The sequence below is a fragment of the Pipistrellus kuhlii genome, unplaced genomic scaffold (assembly GCF_014108245.1).
Source record: "Pipistrellus kuhlii isolate mPipKuh1 unplaced genomic scaffold, mPipKuh1.p scaffold_m20_p_17, whole genome shotgun sequence".
Classification (NCBI taxonomy): domain Eukaryota; kingdom Metazoa; phylum Chordata; class Mammalia; order Chiroptera; family Vespertilionidae; genus Pipistrellus; species Pipistrellus kuhlii.
In genome coordinates this window covers 28,331,617-28,347,436 of record NW_023425482.1, presented here as the reverse complement: position 1 = coordinate 28,347,436, position 15,820 = coordinate 28,331,617, and the positions used below count along the sequence as shown (strand labels likewise).

General features: G+C 51.8%; 1 protein-coding gene across 2 annotated transcripts in view; it reads left to right on the top strand.

Moving 5' to 3' along the window:
- FTO (FTO alpha-ketoglutarate dependent dioxygenase) overlaps positions 1–15,820 on the top strand; it is a 205,205-nt gene that overhangs the window by 76,304 nt on the left and 113,081 nt on the right. For both annotated transcript variants that reach the window (XM_036440606.2, XM_036440607.2), the window contains 2 exons: positions 951–1,094; positions 4,273–4,392. In XM_036440606.2, coding sequence (XP_036296499.1) covers positions 951–1,094; positions 4,273–4,392 — 264 coding nt within the window. The remainder of the gene's footprint in view (positions 1–950; positions 1,095–4,272; positions 4,393–15,820) is intronic.

Here is a 15,820-nt window from a genome sequence, read left to right as displayed (position 1 = left end):
TATTAGCTTTCTTTTACATTTAGGACCCATACGAATGCATGTCTACATACAGGGTCTTAGCCTGAGAGAGCCTACGGTTTAGTTTGAGATTTGAGGCCTACATAATAAAAGAAAGATGAGTGGCCCAGGTGAGGGAAAGCTGGTCGCACAGAGCCTGGTGGACAGGCCACTGTAGTAATCCTTTTTAAGTTTTTAAAAAATCTTTACCTGAAGGTATGTTTGTCTTTTTTTGTTTTTTTGTTTTTTTTAGTGTGTAGCACAGTTAAATTTATTCAAACTAGTAAAAAATATATATATATGACTAATCTTAAATTCCAGCTGATGTTGTGGTCCTATGAGAAACCTACCCATTCTTGTCAAAGACTATTCAATTACATTAACCCAAGATATACTAAAGCAATTCATTAAAAATTAAGGAAAACATGGATGACTGTTCAGATGTGTTTTTTTTTAAATATATTTTATTGATTTTTTTTGCCCCACCTCCTTCCCTCCCATACATACCCTCCCTCCCCAGAGTTTTATGTCCATTGGTCGTACTTATATGCATGTACACAAGTCCTTCGGTTGATCTATTATCTCCCCCAGATTGAAGGTATGTTTTTATTGATTTTAGATCAAGAGGGAGGAGAAAGAGAGAAAAAATAAACATCAGTGTGAGAGAGAAACATTGATTGGTTGCCTGTCATATGCACCCTGACTGGGGATCGAACCGATAACCTGGATATGTGCCCTGACTGGCAGTTGAACCCACGGCCTTTCCATGTACTGGTCAGTGCTCCAGCCCACTGAGCCACACTGGCCAAGGTCACTGTAGTGATCATGAAGTGAAGGAGTATAGGCTGAGCTGTGAGGGTGACAGGTGACTGTACAGAAAGGGGGTACATGTGAACAGTCCTAAAAAGAGACGTGGCAAACTTGGGACTTACTTGTACTGGGTCTGTCCGCAGTGCTCGACGGGGACCCTGGATTACATCTTGCAGCGCTGCCAGCTGGCTCTGCAGAATGTCGGCGATGTGACAGATAGTGGGGGTGTCGCCCTGAAGTCCTTGGAGCCTGCAGTTTTGAAACAAGGAGAAGAAATCCACAACGAGGTGAGGATTTAAAGAACAGCGAAGGTTCCGAGACCCCGTCCTACGTGCAGACTCACAAGTCAAGATGCCATAGTGTCAGGCGAGTGTAAGACATGCAACTCCCAGAGACAAGGGCAGTTGATTACTTACAACAGCAGCCGTCGCCAGAGACTCAGCACTTCTGTGCCAGGCCTCTGTTCCCACAGGGCAATGCGAAGTGGGCCAGATAGCATGTGCACGTGGAGGGATTGCATTATAGAAGAGGAACCCAAGCTGAGGGAGCCCGAGTCTTTTATTATAGGCAGTGGACTAAGAGAACCTGAGTCTTTTATAATAGGCAGTGAGCTGAGGGAGCCCGAGTCTTTTATAATAGGCAGTGAGCATGCATCTCTTTGCTCCAGATCAAAACTCAGTCTTTGTCTTCTCAGTCTCTTAGCAAACCTGCCCTTTGTTCCAGAGGGAGGAACGGTGTCTTCCAAGCCCATACAGACGTCTACACCAACATCCTTGAAATGAGAGCCTGAACCAAGGGACAGTCAGGCCCTTGCCTACAACGCAGACACACATGAAGAACAGTTTCCCAACAAAGCTGATGGAGTGGAGGGTGGACCGTAGGAGCACATGTCAGTGCCTTGCTCTCTGTTCATTAGTTCCATTTCTGAAGTCTGTGAGACCCGCAGGTCTGGACCTCATGAGTCAGTTTTGCAAGCTTTACTGTTCTCATTAGCACTCTTTCCATTTTTTCTTCATCTTTGGACAATATACACTGAGTGGTCAGATTATTATGATCTTTGAACACATAATAACCTGGCCACTCAGTATGTATCCTATATAATAAAAGGCTAATATGCAAATTGTCCTGTCGACTGGGAGTTTGACCAGAAGGCAAGCCGGCCAACCACCCATGTCCCCTCCCCCTGGCCAGGCTGGCAGGAACCCATGAATTCATGCACCGGACCTCTAATATATATACACAAACTGAGTGGCCAGATTATTATGCACTCAGAGATCATAATAAACTGGCCACTCAGTGTACATCTATATCTATATTTCTATCTATACCTATATCTACATATAGGGAATATAGATATAGATACATGTGTGTGTGTGTGTTTTTTTAATCTATTTAATACAGCTTTTAAATCAACTCTTCTTTACATAGATACAGGTCTTTAAGAAGGAAGCTGTACATTTCCACTGGAAGTGGAAAGCTATTACTGGCCAAAAGAAAAAGGAACCAGAGGAACATAGCTGGTGAAAACAGAGCGTGCCATTAAATTCCAGCAGCTGGTCTTGCCGGGAGAAGGCTCTGAGCCTAAGGTCTTCATTCTTTATGTTAAGAAGGGAAATTAGGGCACAACTTTATACATTTTCTAAAAGTCATTGAATTCTACACATGAAATGGGTGAATTTTGTAGTGGGTAATTTACACCTCAAAAAACACACACAAACCAACACACACACACACACACACACACACACACACACACACAACAACAACAAAAAAAACCAACCCCAAAAAACACCCAACTATTAAAAGGAAAATGTCCAAGCCCCATGCCCACCCGTGCCCACGCGTCTCTCATGGAGCCAGCCATTTACTCCCCACAGCTCTCCCCGTGCGTGGAAGCAGTGCCTGAGAGATACAATCTCGGTGGGCATCGGAGCCACTGGCACGCACTTTATCCCGCTCCATAGCCCGACCTTTTCATCCCAGTGTTGTGGAGAGAAAAATATTACAGGATTGTAATCAAATACCACCCTCACCAGTCCCCAACTGCCAAGAGAAATTGCTGGTTCCTTTCTTAAAATTAATTAAGGAGGAAAAAAATAAATAAAGTCCAGCTTCTTGAGTATGAGTTTGAGTTAGAAAATAATATATATTTTTTAAATGCTGGGTTCTCCCCTTTCCCCCCTCTTCCCACTAAACTCTGGGGACGAGAAAGAAGAGCTGTGGGTGGACATTGCACAAAAACCAAAGGGTGAGGACCCAGGATGGAAGCCTTAGATCAGGGCTAAAACACATCAGTCTGACCCTACTGACGGCCCGATAAAGTTCAGGCATGGGCACGGGTGGGCATGGGGCTTGGACGTTTTCCTGCTCGGGGAGTCTGACTGTGTGGTCCTTGAAGTCCTAGGCCTGTTGCCCTGCTCACTTCCGAGTCTCAGCATCTACCAAGCGCCTGGCATGTTGTAGGTCGTGCGTTATTAACCCGCTTACTCCTCACTGCAAACCTGCGTGGTCGTTCTTGGCCATAGCAGGGTCATAGGAAGGAAAGGACATTGTTAGTGTTTTTGCCGCTCTTTGTACCCGTTGTCATCTGCCTGTCGCTGAAAAGTGGCCGCCTGTGTGGCTCCATGGGGCTGATGTCTGCGTGCCTCCACAGTTAACGTGAGGCTGCTATCATTTATCCCCGGCTCCTCCGGGCCCACAGCTAACCTCTTTGTTTATTTTATTTTTTACGTATGTATTTAAAATATTTTTATTGACTTTTTTGAGAGAGAGAGAGAGAGAGAGAGAGAGAGAGATGGGAAGAAAGAGAGATGGAGACAGAAAATCAATGAGAGGAAAACATCATTGATTGGCTGCCTCCTGCACGCACGCCCCCTCCTGGGGATGGAGCCCACACCCCGGACATGTGTGAACCGGTGACCTCTTGGTTCCTGGGTCCATGCTCAACCGCTGAGCCACACTAGGCGGGCACCACTTTGTTTTAAATAGGAGAAACTTCAATTGGATATCTCCCCATCCGTGTCTGTATTTTGGGCTTCATGCTAATCTCTAAGAAAGACTTGAATAGGAGCATACTTTGATGATACTTTCCCCGTCACACGTGGTGCAGGCTGCTGCACACTCGAGGCTCTCAGGATTTGTAGTTGATTGACTTACAGCCGCCTCACGTCTGACTGGTGGATGTGACTGCAAATCCCTCCCCAGCCCGGGCCGGGCCGTCCCCCTGAGCATGGAGACCACCCTGCCCTGGCTTTGCAGAAACACTTGGAGCCTGCACTTCCAACTGGGAACTGGGAACTGGTCAGAGTGGGCTCCTCCCACCCTCCCTCCTCCTCCTCCTCCTCCTCCTCCTCCTCCTCCTCCTCCGCGATGAAGTTCCTGTGGGAGGACTGAGCAACAAAGCCCTTGTCCTTGATGTCCGTCACAAGGGCCTTGTAACCACCCGCTGCTCTTTGCCGTCCGCAGGTCGAGTTCGAGTGGCTGAGACAGTTTTGGTTCCAAGGCAGTCGCCCCCGGAAGTGCACCGACTGGTGGTGCGAGCCCATGGCCCGGCTGGAGGAGATGTGGCGGAGGATGGAAGTGGCGGTGAGTGCGCGGGGGCCTGCGCCGGCGTCTGGGGAGGGCACCGTGTGGATTCTCGGGTCACATGGGTAAACACGTGTGTCACTTTTTTGAATGGTTGAGTTTGGTTCCTTTCGGGAAGGGAACGGGGCAGCCGGGATTTGGTCAGTGTGACCTCGGTTCCGTTGAATGAACACCCTTTGAGCCTCCCCTTCCCAGAAGGCGCTGTGTTGGACACTCGAGGAAATGCTGGTAAGGATGAAGGGAGAGCAGTGTAACAACGGGATCCAACATACATGCGTCCGCACTTGGGTAAGCACCAGCATTATTCAAAGGGCTTTCCCTCTACTAGCTTTTAGGCCTCTCCAACAGTCCCGTGAGCCACAGAAACTGTGGTGAGCCTTAGTTTCTAGATGGGAAAACCGAGGCCTAGAGGAATGAGTGCCTCCCGCAAGGTCCCCAGCGCCCAAGGTCCCCAACGCCCAAGGTCCCCCAGCCAGCGGCCTGGCGAGATGGAATCCGGGCAGCCTGCTCTGCAGCTTGTGCCCGGAACCATCCCCTCCGGGTGAAGGAGGAGGGAGACACGGGCAGCCCAGGTGTTGCTTTGGCTTAGATCAGTGTTTCCCAAAGTGTGGTACGCGCACCCCCAGGGGTGCGGGAAGAGTCTGGTGGGGGTGCGCGTTGCACCGGAGTTTGGTGGGGATTTGCACTGCACCGTGCTTAGCTGCACCTAATTCTACGTTCTCATGAGCACGAGGGGTACTCAGCGTTACGAAAATGATAGAAGGGGTTCACATACGTCAAAAGTTTGGGAAACACTGGCTTAGGGAAACCCTGTGAGGGAGGTTTTCAGAAGATCACAGACTGGAGGCGGGGGGCGGGAGGGGGGGCCTGCATTCAGACCCCGGGAGCTGGCACTGCTATGACGCTGCCGATGTGGCTTGGGGGGAGCTTGGCTGGGGAGGCAGAGGGTCAGACCCGCACGTGGGGGGATTTAGGCTCCAGCAACTGCACAAACAAGATCAGAAGTGGGGGAGCGGGGGAGCGTGAGACAAGGAATTCAGGGGATTGTAAGCGGACAGCTTCCTGAATTAGGATTGGTAGATGAATATGAAAGGTACTCACTGAAATTTTTTTTAAAAGATATTTTTATTAATTTCAGAAGGGAAGGGAGACGGGGGGGGGGGAGAGAGAGAGAGAGAGAAATATCAATGATGAGAGGGAATCATTGATCAGCTGCTTCCTGCACGCCCCCCACTGGGGATGGAGCCTGCAACCCAGGCCTGTGCCCTGACCAGGAATCGAACCCTGATCTCCTGGTTCATAGGTCGGACGCTCAACTACTACATCAGCTGGGCAGAACTCACTGATTTTGTTCAAAATGATTTGCAGTTGCTTTGGCTCAAGTTTTTGTTTTTTAAAGTAAAAACCTTTGGTCCCGTGAACTCATCTGAGAAATTTCGTTAGGATGCCGCAGGAGGAGGGGTGTCTGCTGTTCACTTTGTGAGGCTCGTGTGAGCGACAGGGACGGAGAAGAGCGGTCTTGGGGCTTCTCCAGGGAGCTCGCCGGCTGTGGGCGGAGCACCGCCGAGCCTTCCAGGGGGATGAATGGCCTCAGTGTCTGCCTCCAGCCCCAGGACGATCACTATCAGCAGAGGGGAGGCTGGGCCAATCTAACTTCCAAATTAAACCTAAGCGCCGCTTCAAGCCCTTTTTGAATGGCTTTGAACAAACTCATACTAACTTATTTTTGCGGTTAGAGGAGAATGATCCTTGGAAAGGTCCACGCTTCCATGGTTCTGTTTGTGCAGGACCAGGTATCGGGGGTTTGTTACTTGGCCCCGGCCCATTGGATTCCTGCCTCCTCGTTCCCAGTGCCAAGCAGTAGGGGGCAATGTTGAGCTGCCAGTCGGCGGCCCCCAGATGCCGGCCCTTCAGGAAAATGCACACAAACGCACCACTGTCGAATTATCCCCGTTGCTCCACGTTAGCTGTAATCTCCCAGATTCCATAACACAGGAAATCAGTTGTGGGTTAACAAATTCAACAGCAATTTAACATAAAAAGTGCGGAGTTTGGTGCACATTTGGATCCGATAGCATTAGACTAATGGAAACGGCGTTTCTGAGCGCGCTCACGTGGCTTCCAGGGAACATGCTACTCAAGCTTATTATCCCTGCAGACAAACGGTTCTTCTCTATCTTTACGCTTTTTTTTTTTTTTTTTTTTTGCATCGTAAAATCACGTGTGTGTGTGTGTGTGTGTGTGTGTGTGTGTGTGTTGCGGAAAGACTTCTCTGATTAACATGGCATCCGTCTCTCTGGGGGAGAAAATAAAGCAGAGAACCCCGGCCACGTGTGCGTTACGATTCCCCTCTGCTTAGGAGGCAGGCAAAGAGGCTGACGCTGTGGTTTCTCTCTGTCTTTGTGTCCTTTTTTTTCCTTTTCTTTTTTTCCCTTTGTGGTTGGCGGGTGTGGACTCAGGTACGATAGGGAAGAAGAATGGAGGATGAGCTTTGAAACCACGTCGCTGCCGCGGGCAGTCATTGCCTCACACGTCCTAACTCGCCACCTGTCTCTCAGAAAGCCGAGTCCGCGGTCTGTGAGATCCCCGGCCTCGGCTGCCCGGGTCCGGCTGGCACTGGGACTGTGTGTGTGTGTGTGTGTGTGTGTGTGTGTGTGTGCTGTTTATTCCTGCCATTTCAGTCCCCGAGGAGAGTTTTGCTGGCCGCACCCTCTTGTGATGTAAATGCAAACCCTTGCATGTGAACGGCATTCTGATAAAATATCAGGTCTCCCTTGAATATTACCTCCCGGATTAACCCCAGAGCAGCCGAGGCCTTCTTCCAGCCCAGGCGCCTCGCCTAACCTTCCCTCTCCTCCAGCTCTGCGCTGGGGAAGGCTCTCTGCCCCCGCACCCCCATTCAGACATGTGTGCGTCTTCTGCTTTCTCCGAAGCCAGCCCCCGCCCCGCACACAGCAGTCCGTGTGCGGAGCAGACTCCCCGGGACCGGGCAGCAGCGTTACCATTTGAAAGGAAGCGCCCAGGCTGGCTCCCTGGGTGCAGAGAAATCTGAAAAAATCCGCGGAGCCGGGCCTCCTGCGGGGCCAGGGCGGGCTGCAGCCGCGATGGATCCGATAGGCCGCTGGTCTCTCCGGGCCCGGTATCGCGGCCGCCACACTGCCATTCACTCCACCTCCGAGACCTCTCACCGTCCCCGGCTTCCCAGGGACCGGGGTGCCGGGCGCGGGGTCCTCTGCTCCGGTGACATTTACTCGTTTCCTTCTGACCAGGCACACGGTTCTTTTCAAAGCTCCGTTTGCTGTAACGCGACGGCGATGTTCTAGAGCAGTGTTTTTCAACCTTTTTTGGGCAAAGGCACACTTGTTTCATGAAAAAAATCACGAGGCACACCACCATTAGAAAATGTTAAAAAATTTAACTCTGTGCCTATATTGACTATATATAAAGTAATTCTCTTGAATAGGAATCAAATAAACACAAAGAAAGTATTTTATAATTACTTTATTATGAAATATTAAGTAAACAAAATAGTGAAAAATTATAAAATTCTTGTCTTGTCTGCACCTACGGCACACCAGGCAACATCTCGCGGCACACTAGTGTGCTGCGGAACAGCGGTTGAAAAATGCTGTTCTAGAGGAGCTTTCAAGAGCAAACATTTGCAGATGGACTGAGAGTTCCAAACCGGAGAGAGAGATCTTGCCGCCCTCTTACCAGGGATGCTGATGGCTCTGAGTGTTCCTGGCCTGACAGTGCCCCGGGCTGGGGAGGAGCAAGGCCACTCCATGGCCCTCGGCCTCCCTCACCCTCACGGACCTGGGCGGGAGGAGCCCGGCCTGGATTATTTTAACGTATCCGCTTGGGAGCCGCGTACAGCACAGCGTGTCCTCAGGCTCGGGGGCCGCAGGCGGCATTTCCTTCTCCCCGTTTGTGCTCTAACTTGGGCGTTGTGGAAGAGAAGGAGGCGTTTTATTTCATACCGTGACCCTCTCCTCATGGTTAACAGTTTTAAGACAGAAAGGCCGTCCTTTACGAGCCGTGGCGATGGTTTAATTTGGGGATGAGCCATTCCCTTCTCCCTCGGCACTCCGGCCTGCGTCACCTCCTGGCACAGCTCGCCCCGGAGCCTGCCCGCTGTCTGGTGGGCCCTTCAGTGTAGGCCGGGCAGTCGGGGGGTGGGGCGGGGAGCCGGGGAGCCGCTTATTTGTTTTTGGAGAGATTGATGAAGCTATCCTCACGGCGCTTGAGATGGAAATCTTGGGAACTGGAGAGAAGAACAGGGCTGCTGTCTCACACACCGAGACGCATCCGGAGCGTGCTGGTCTCTGCTGTCACGTATAGCTCCGCGAGCCGAGTTCATTTTAAACTTCCTTTTAGGATGAAAGGCTTTGGAGGGCGTGAGCAAGAAAGTGTACGAATACATGTCAATATTTTGTCCCTCTCGATGATGAAGTCACCGACTTACGTACGCACGTGTGCATATGTACTGGTCTATTCCCCTTTTGGTGCTGATGCATGCACCACCTTTTATTTGCTCACATCGCCCTGCCTTCTGTTTCTTCAGAGCTAGCATTTCTGAAACAGGAGCAGGAATGTATTACAGTCATTTAAGATCTGGTGTGAGGCGGCTGGCGGTTGGAAATTAGAATTTCAATTCCCTTCTCCATTTTTTGGGGGGCTGTTTCCGTGCTGAGTGGCCCGGGATAAGCAAAGACTGGGGGCAGGTAAACAGTCACAAGCACCCAATAATTCAAATTATGTACGCAGACATGGAGTTTTGGGACCACTGTGTTTAGCTTTGGAAATTTGGGGGGGAAAAGGCACTCTTCAGCCTCCAGTGGCTTACAACCCTTGGCTCTTACATCTTTATTGTCTGCAATGTGTTTACTGAAGGCTGGTGCTTTCTGTTCCCGGGTCTCCCCACCCCCCCACCCCATTCCCCACAGCCGCCGTATTCCATCAGGACTGAGCTGTCTGGGGCGAAACGGTGGCACGCTGAATCCAGCAATGCATTGTGAACATATTTTGGTTCCTTCTTTGCCTGTCCTTCTGGATTTCTCTCAGATTTCCCCAATTTTTTCCCTTCGCTGCTGCAGACTCCGTCATGATTGGAGAGAGAAAAAAAGAGAAAATGTCGTGTGCCCTGTCTTTTTGGGGGAGAAATTTACAATTCCGAGAGAATCCAGGCTCGAGCTGTAGACACAGAACGCGCTGAGAGCACAAAGGAGCGCGTTGAGGATTCTCTTTGAAGTGTGTCTGCAGCTGGATAAGGAAGAATTTAGAGCTCCTCTGATAGTGTTCCAGGTAAATACTTAAACCCCTTTGGAGAATTTCACACACAGATACGGCGCCTCGGAAAAAAGGGACACTTATGTTCCCGCAAGCGGCTACAGCCCACAGCTTTGTACTGGAAGACGGCGGCGCTGAATGCAATCCTACGGAGGATACATCCGGCGACACTATCTCCGGGCGCAGCAGGGCCGGCCAGTGGGCAGGCCTTTCTGTGTTAACCCTGTGCGGGCTGCGTGAGAGCCCACCTTTATTGGTTTGGAGCCAGGACAGGGCCTGTGACACCCAGGAATGTCGAGGGACAGGTCCAGGCCTCTGCTCTGCACACAATGGGAGTGACGGGAGCTAGGAAATGCCGAGCAAAAGCCTTGCGGTCTCTCTCCGCTCTTGTTAGTGTGAGAGACGAACTGGCACAAACAGCCCGGGCTTCCATGTTAGCCCCGGTCTCCTAGGCTTCAGCAACATTTTGCTAACCTTTATTACACACACACACGCACACACGCACACAGGCACACACACACACGCACACACATGTATACACATTTCACACACTATAAACTTATGTATATACGTATATATTTTTTTAATAGGTGAACTCTTTTGTTTGAAATCATTTTAACTGCCCTGGAATTCCTACTGATGGAAAGGTGTGAGGACCCTGCTACTGTTCCCAGGGGCTTGGGGTTTGGGGGTTTGGGTTATGGGATGTATTTGGGGTGACTCTGACTGGCCGACCATCACAGCATTGCAGGGGTGAGCGCAGAAACCCTGGTGCCAGTTGGGGTGTGAGGCGTTTGCGTCTTACCAGGAAAAGATGCCGCATAAAACAAGGGTATGCATTCTTCCCTCTGGTGTTTTTTTATTTTTTATTTTGGGGGGTGGTAAAGTGGGACATGAAATCCAGCTCTAGTCTATCATTGTCTTATTATAAAGAAATATTCTAGAAGAACCTTTAGGAAAATGAAGTCGTGTTAAAAAAAAAAAAAAAATCAGCAGACCTATCCGTTTGGAAGGGAAGCAAGATTCCCAAAGGATGTGCCCGTTGTTGGGAATCTTTTCAGTGTTAGGGTTTCCCCTGCCAGTGGGTTGGGAAATTGAATGGCCCTTAAAAATGTTACCGTGGGCCCTAGCCGGTGTTGCTCAGTGGATAGAGTGTCCACCTGTGGACTGGGTTCGATCCTGCGTTCGATTCTGGTCCAGGGCACCTACCTCGGGTCAGGGCACCTGCAGGAGGCAACCAATCGATGTGTTTCTCTCACATGGATGTTTCTCTCTGTCTCTCCTTCTCTTTTTCACTCTAAAAATCAATGTGGAAGTATCCTCGGGGGAGAATGAAGAAACAAAAAAGAGGGGGGTTACCTTAGGAAGAAAGGATGAGGAGCACAGGAGAGGATGTGTCAATAGGAACCCTGCGGCATGCACAGCCCCACCGCGGTGCCGGCAGAGGGAGCAGTTAAACAAGTTCTCCAGCAAAGCCGGCCTTCGGGCCCCGGTCCCCCAAGTTTTGGAGGGAAGGCGACACGCCCTGGACAGGTTTTCGGCGCGGAACGAGGGAAATCCCCGAGGAGTAAACCGGCTTCCTCCAGACAAGCTGCAAACTGATTAAAATATTTATCATCCTTCGGGTATGCAACAGCGTTTGATGATGGAAGGCATATTAATATTCATCCTCGCTGCTCGCTGCACTTCACACAGATCCAGGAAGGGCCGCGCAGGTGACGGCTTCCGATTCTCGCCAGGAGTGCTGAGACCCGCACGGCTCGGAAGCAGGGGGTGCCGTGCGATGTGATGGGGCTCGTCCTTGGGGGGCTGGGCACCGGGGATGCAGATCAGGAGGGACGTGTGAACGGGAGAGCTTGAGAGGAGGCCTGCTCTCTCCCGGGAAGTCCTTTGCTAGAGCAGTGGTCGGCAAACTCATTAGTCCACAGAGCCAAGTATCAGCAGTACACCGACTGAAATTTCTTTGGAGGGCCACATTTTTTAAACTTCAACTATGTAGATAGGTACATTGTTATTAACTTAATTAGGGTACTCCTAAGCTGGCCTTTGCTAAAAACTCAAGAGGCCAAAGAGCTGCATGTGGCTCGAGAGCCGCAGTTTGCTGACCACTGAGCTGGAACAAAGGGAAAAGTTGGGGTATTATATAATGGGATGAGCAGCCCAACTGCCCTTGGGCAGACACTCAACACAGGAGCTGCCCCCTGGTGGTCAGTGCGCTCAGCCAGAAGCCTGGCTCACGGCTGGCGAGCGCAGCAGTAACCCTCTCCTGCCTCCATGGCTGCACTAAGGATGCCTGACTGATGACTGCGGGCCTAAGCCATCAGTCGGACATCCCCCAAGGGCTCCTGGACTGCAAGAGGGCACAGGCCAGGCTGAGGCTCCTTCCCCGCTTCCCAAAGTGCACGAATTTCATGCACTGGGCCTCTCTGGTTGGTTAGTGATCAAGTTTGTTCTTCAGAGGGCTGCTTCTGAAGGATTGCCTCCACTTCGATTCTGTTTGAGAATCTAAAGCAGTGATGGGGAACCTTTTTTTTTTTTCTGCCAAGGGCCATGTGGATATTTATAACCTCATTTGTAGGCCGTATAAGATTATCCGCCTAAAAAATTAGCTCGCTCTCTTTGATCAAGCATTTAATTAACTCACCCTGATGCCTTGGCAGGGCCGGACCAAATGATTTTGCAGGCCTTATGTGGCCCGAGGGACAGATGCTCCCCTCTGATCTAAGGTCTGGCGTTACCTATGAGGCTACCACATGTATCAGGGTGATGGAGAAATGATATTTTGGGGCCACTGTCTCACATTACCAGAGCATCTTAGGAGAGAGCCACACCCAAGTGGCACTTCCCTAGAGAACAAATAGCTTTTATGCCTTTTTTTGGAGTGTCTTCCCTTTCAATGTCTCTTGATCCCTCCCAAGGCCAGAGAAATGGGGCAGAGACGCAGTCAGATTGGTCATTGCTCATTTTTTTCCAGGCCTGCAGCCTCTATCCCACGCTGTCTACGGGGGCTCCCATGGCCATGGGACCCCGGAACGTCAGCGTGGGAAGGGGCCCAAGAGATGGCCCTCCCGTTGTCTTCGTTTTGGGAAAAGAAGGGTCCAGAAGGCACAGAGGCCTGTCTGGGACAGCAGACGCTAGTTCCAGCTTGGAGGGGCCAGGAGGCTTCCTGGCCCAGGGTGCTCTTGGCACATATACAGGCACCTTCTGCCGGCCGGGTTGGGATCTCCTGGTGAGAAGTGGTTTGTTGCCCTGATCAGAATGTAAACACCGGCCGAGGCTGGGTTTTGTCTCTCACGTGAGCTTTATTGCAGCCTCCTGTGTTTATAAACATGTCTCAGTGTGAGGGGAAATGCTAGCCTCGGGCGCCCCAGGGGAGTACCCCTGTCCTCTCTGTGGCTGAGACGGAGACTCCCCAGCCTCCTCCTCCGAGCATCCACGTCTGCTGTGCTCCCCGGCCGGCCTGGGGTGGTGCCCGGACCGCCATTCCCACGCCCTCTTCCAGGAGAGCCCGTGATGCTTTCTGACATTTCATGGTCAGCGGGCATCTCCTAGACGGGCACAAAGCCCAGGCTCAATCTGACAGACGGTTTTTGAAATTTTTCTTTAGGACTCGGGGTGTCTGGCGTTGGCGAAAAGGCAGAGTCGCTGCGTCATGGAGCTGGCATGTGTGCCGAGGAAATAGACACACATGCAAGCAGGCTTGGTGGGCCACAGGAAAGGTGGGGTCACAGTGTGAGGTTGAGAGAACTGGGAAGGCTTCACTGAAGAGGGGGTGCTTTCTTTCCTTCTTTATATATATACACACACATATATATATATATAATTTATTTTTTACAGAGAGGAAGGGAGAGAGATAGAGAGCCCGAAACGTCGATGAGAGAGAAACATCGACCAGCCGCCTCCTGCATATACCGGGGATGTGCCCGCAGCCAACGTACATGCCCCTGACCAGAATCGAACCCGGGACCTTTCAGTCCGCAGACCGATGCTCCATATACTGAGCCACACCGGTGTCGGCAGGCGGCGCTTTCTTATTGCGCCTTGCGCAGTGAACTGCTGTTTCAGGCAAGGTTTTCAGGGATGAGGAGGAGGGGCGGGGCCCATTGGGGCGGAGCCTCCCCGGGCACGTCTGCAGGAGTGGCGTGGCACCTGGTGACCAGGGCTCCGGCCACCTGTCTGGGGTCGCGTGGCAGAGGGGGTACCACCTAGGGCCCAGGGAACACGTGGCAGGAGGAGGACGTGGCGGGCTCAGGAGGAGTCTTCAGTGGCATGCTCATAGATGTGGCCTTTCTCCCGGAGATCACGGTGCGAGCTGCTTTCAGAGATCTTTGAGAAGCAACAGGGTCGAGTCAGGCCCTTTTTGGAGAACAGCAACCGGCAGCAGCATTGTGGGTAGACTGTAGAGAGGAGAGGCGGGGGCAGGAAGGCCTGTTGGAGGCATTCTGGTGAAGAATGATATAACGTGATTCTGACCCTCAGCAGTAATGGGAGGGAAAAGGAGGGGAGAATCCCAGTGTTCAACACCCATCTTCCCCACCACAGGTGTCCCGATGAGAGACGAGGAAGAGCCCCAGGCAGTTCCCCAGGTTCAGGTCTTGTTGCCGGAAGGGTGAGGAGCAGCAGAGGAGGGCATTTGGTTGTGTATTGGGTATGAGGAGCCAGCAGAGCACCGGAGAAGACCTGGGAATACCGGTAGAGATATCCGAACCGATGTAGATCGGAGAGTTCCACCCACGTCTCCCGAGGGCATTCCTCGTGTGCCTGTCATGTGCCAGGCAGCATCCTCATGCTAATCCGGGCTTGAAGGTGCCTAACACATGGCAGTCATCTCCATGGAGACGGTAGCTAAAGTTGTTGGCCTGAGAGAGAACGGAGCTTACAGAGGAAGGAGTATCATCACCCTGGCAGGCGTGGCTCAGTGGTTGAGCGTTGACCCACACACCAGGAGGTCACTGGTTGGATTCCCGGTCAGGGCACATGCCTGGATTGCAGGCTCGATCCCCAGTAGGGGGCGTGCAGGAGACAGCCTATCCATGTTTCTCTCTCATAGATGCTTCTAGCTTTCTCTCCCTTCTCCCTCTCCCTTCCTTTCTCATTAAAAATCAACAAAAACATTAAAAAAAAAAAAAAGAATGAGGGAAAATCAAAGGGGAAGTGTGGGATGACCAGAGTAAAGGACAAGCGCAGGACAGCAGTGAAGCGGAGTGGCTCTAAGGAAACTGAGAGTAGCTGGTGGAACTGATGGATGAGGGAGGTTCACAGAGCCGAGACCCGAGGGGGTTCAGGTGGCTCCAGGCACCCCTACGTTGCCTTTCGTGTGAAAAGAGTTTCAGCGGGAAGGCGGGCGAGGACCAGGTGGGAGATGGCAGGTGAACTCTCTCTACATTTGTGTGATCTGAGCTGAGAGGAGGTTTCTGAGAGCAGCGTGTCTGCTGGGTCACCCTGAGGTGCCTGAGCATAAGGACCTTTTGGCCGGTAGGGGGCCAGCTTTCCTCCGAGTCCCTCCCGAAATTAGCCGTGGACATTCAGGGGCCCCGGCCAGAGGCTGACCCAGCGGCACACGTTTTGATCTGCAAAGCCATCGCTGTACACCATGAATGGGGGTGGGCCCGGGGGGGGGGGTGGTGTGTGTCCGGCCGTGTACCTGCTGGATCGCACCGGGCGCCGGCGGTGGCTCTGCGGTTCGTGGTGGGAACTGAAACCGAACTCGGGGGCATAAACACAGATGGCTGATTTTGCGATTAATTTGGTCTCCAAGGCCACGGAGACCGTAATGCTGTCAATCTGCTATAAAGCTGTGGCCGCATTCCCGGAGCGAAATGAAAAATCAATACCGGGACCGCAGGATGGCTCTCTTCAAAAGCAAGGTGCGCTTTGTTGCAGATTGCATGGAAGACACGGAGCCCCCAGAGGGGCAAACATAACCTTCGTTATTGCACGAGTGAGCGTGTGCCCGCTGTGGAGCAGCCGAGGAGGGTGCTGGCTATTTGTACAGTGTAGCTGGGGTGCCAGGAAGGGGGCAAAGGGTTGCAATTCCGGGGGGAAACTCACTCACAGTGACGTGTGCCCTAAGCCGCCTCAGCCGGAAGTCTCTAGTAGGCCGGGCATCAGAGGCCGGGATGCCCACTTACCCTTCAGC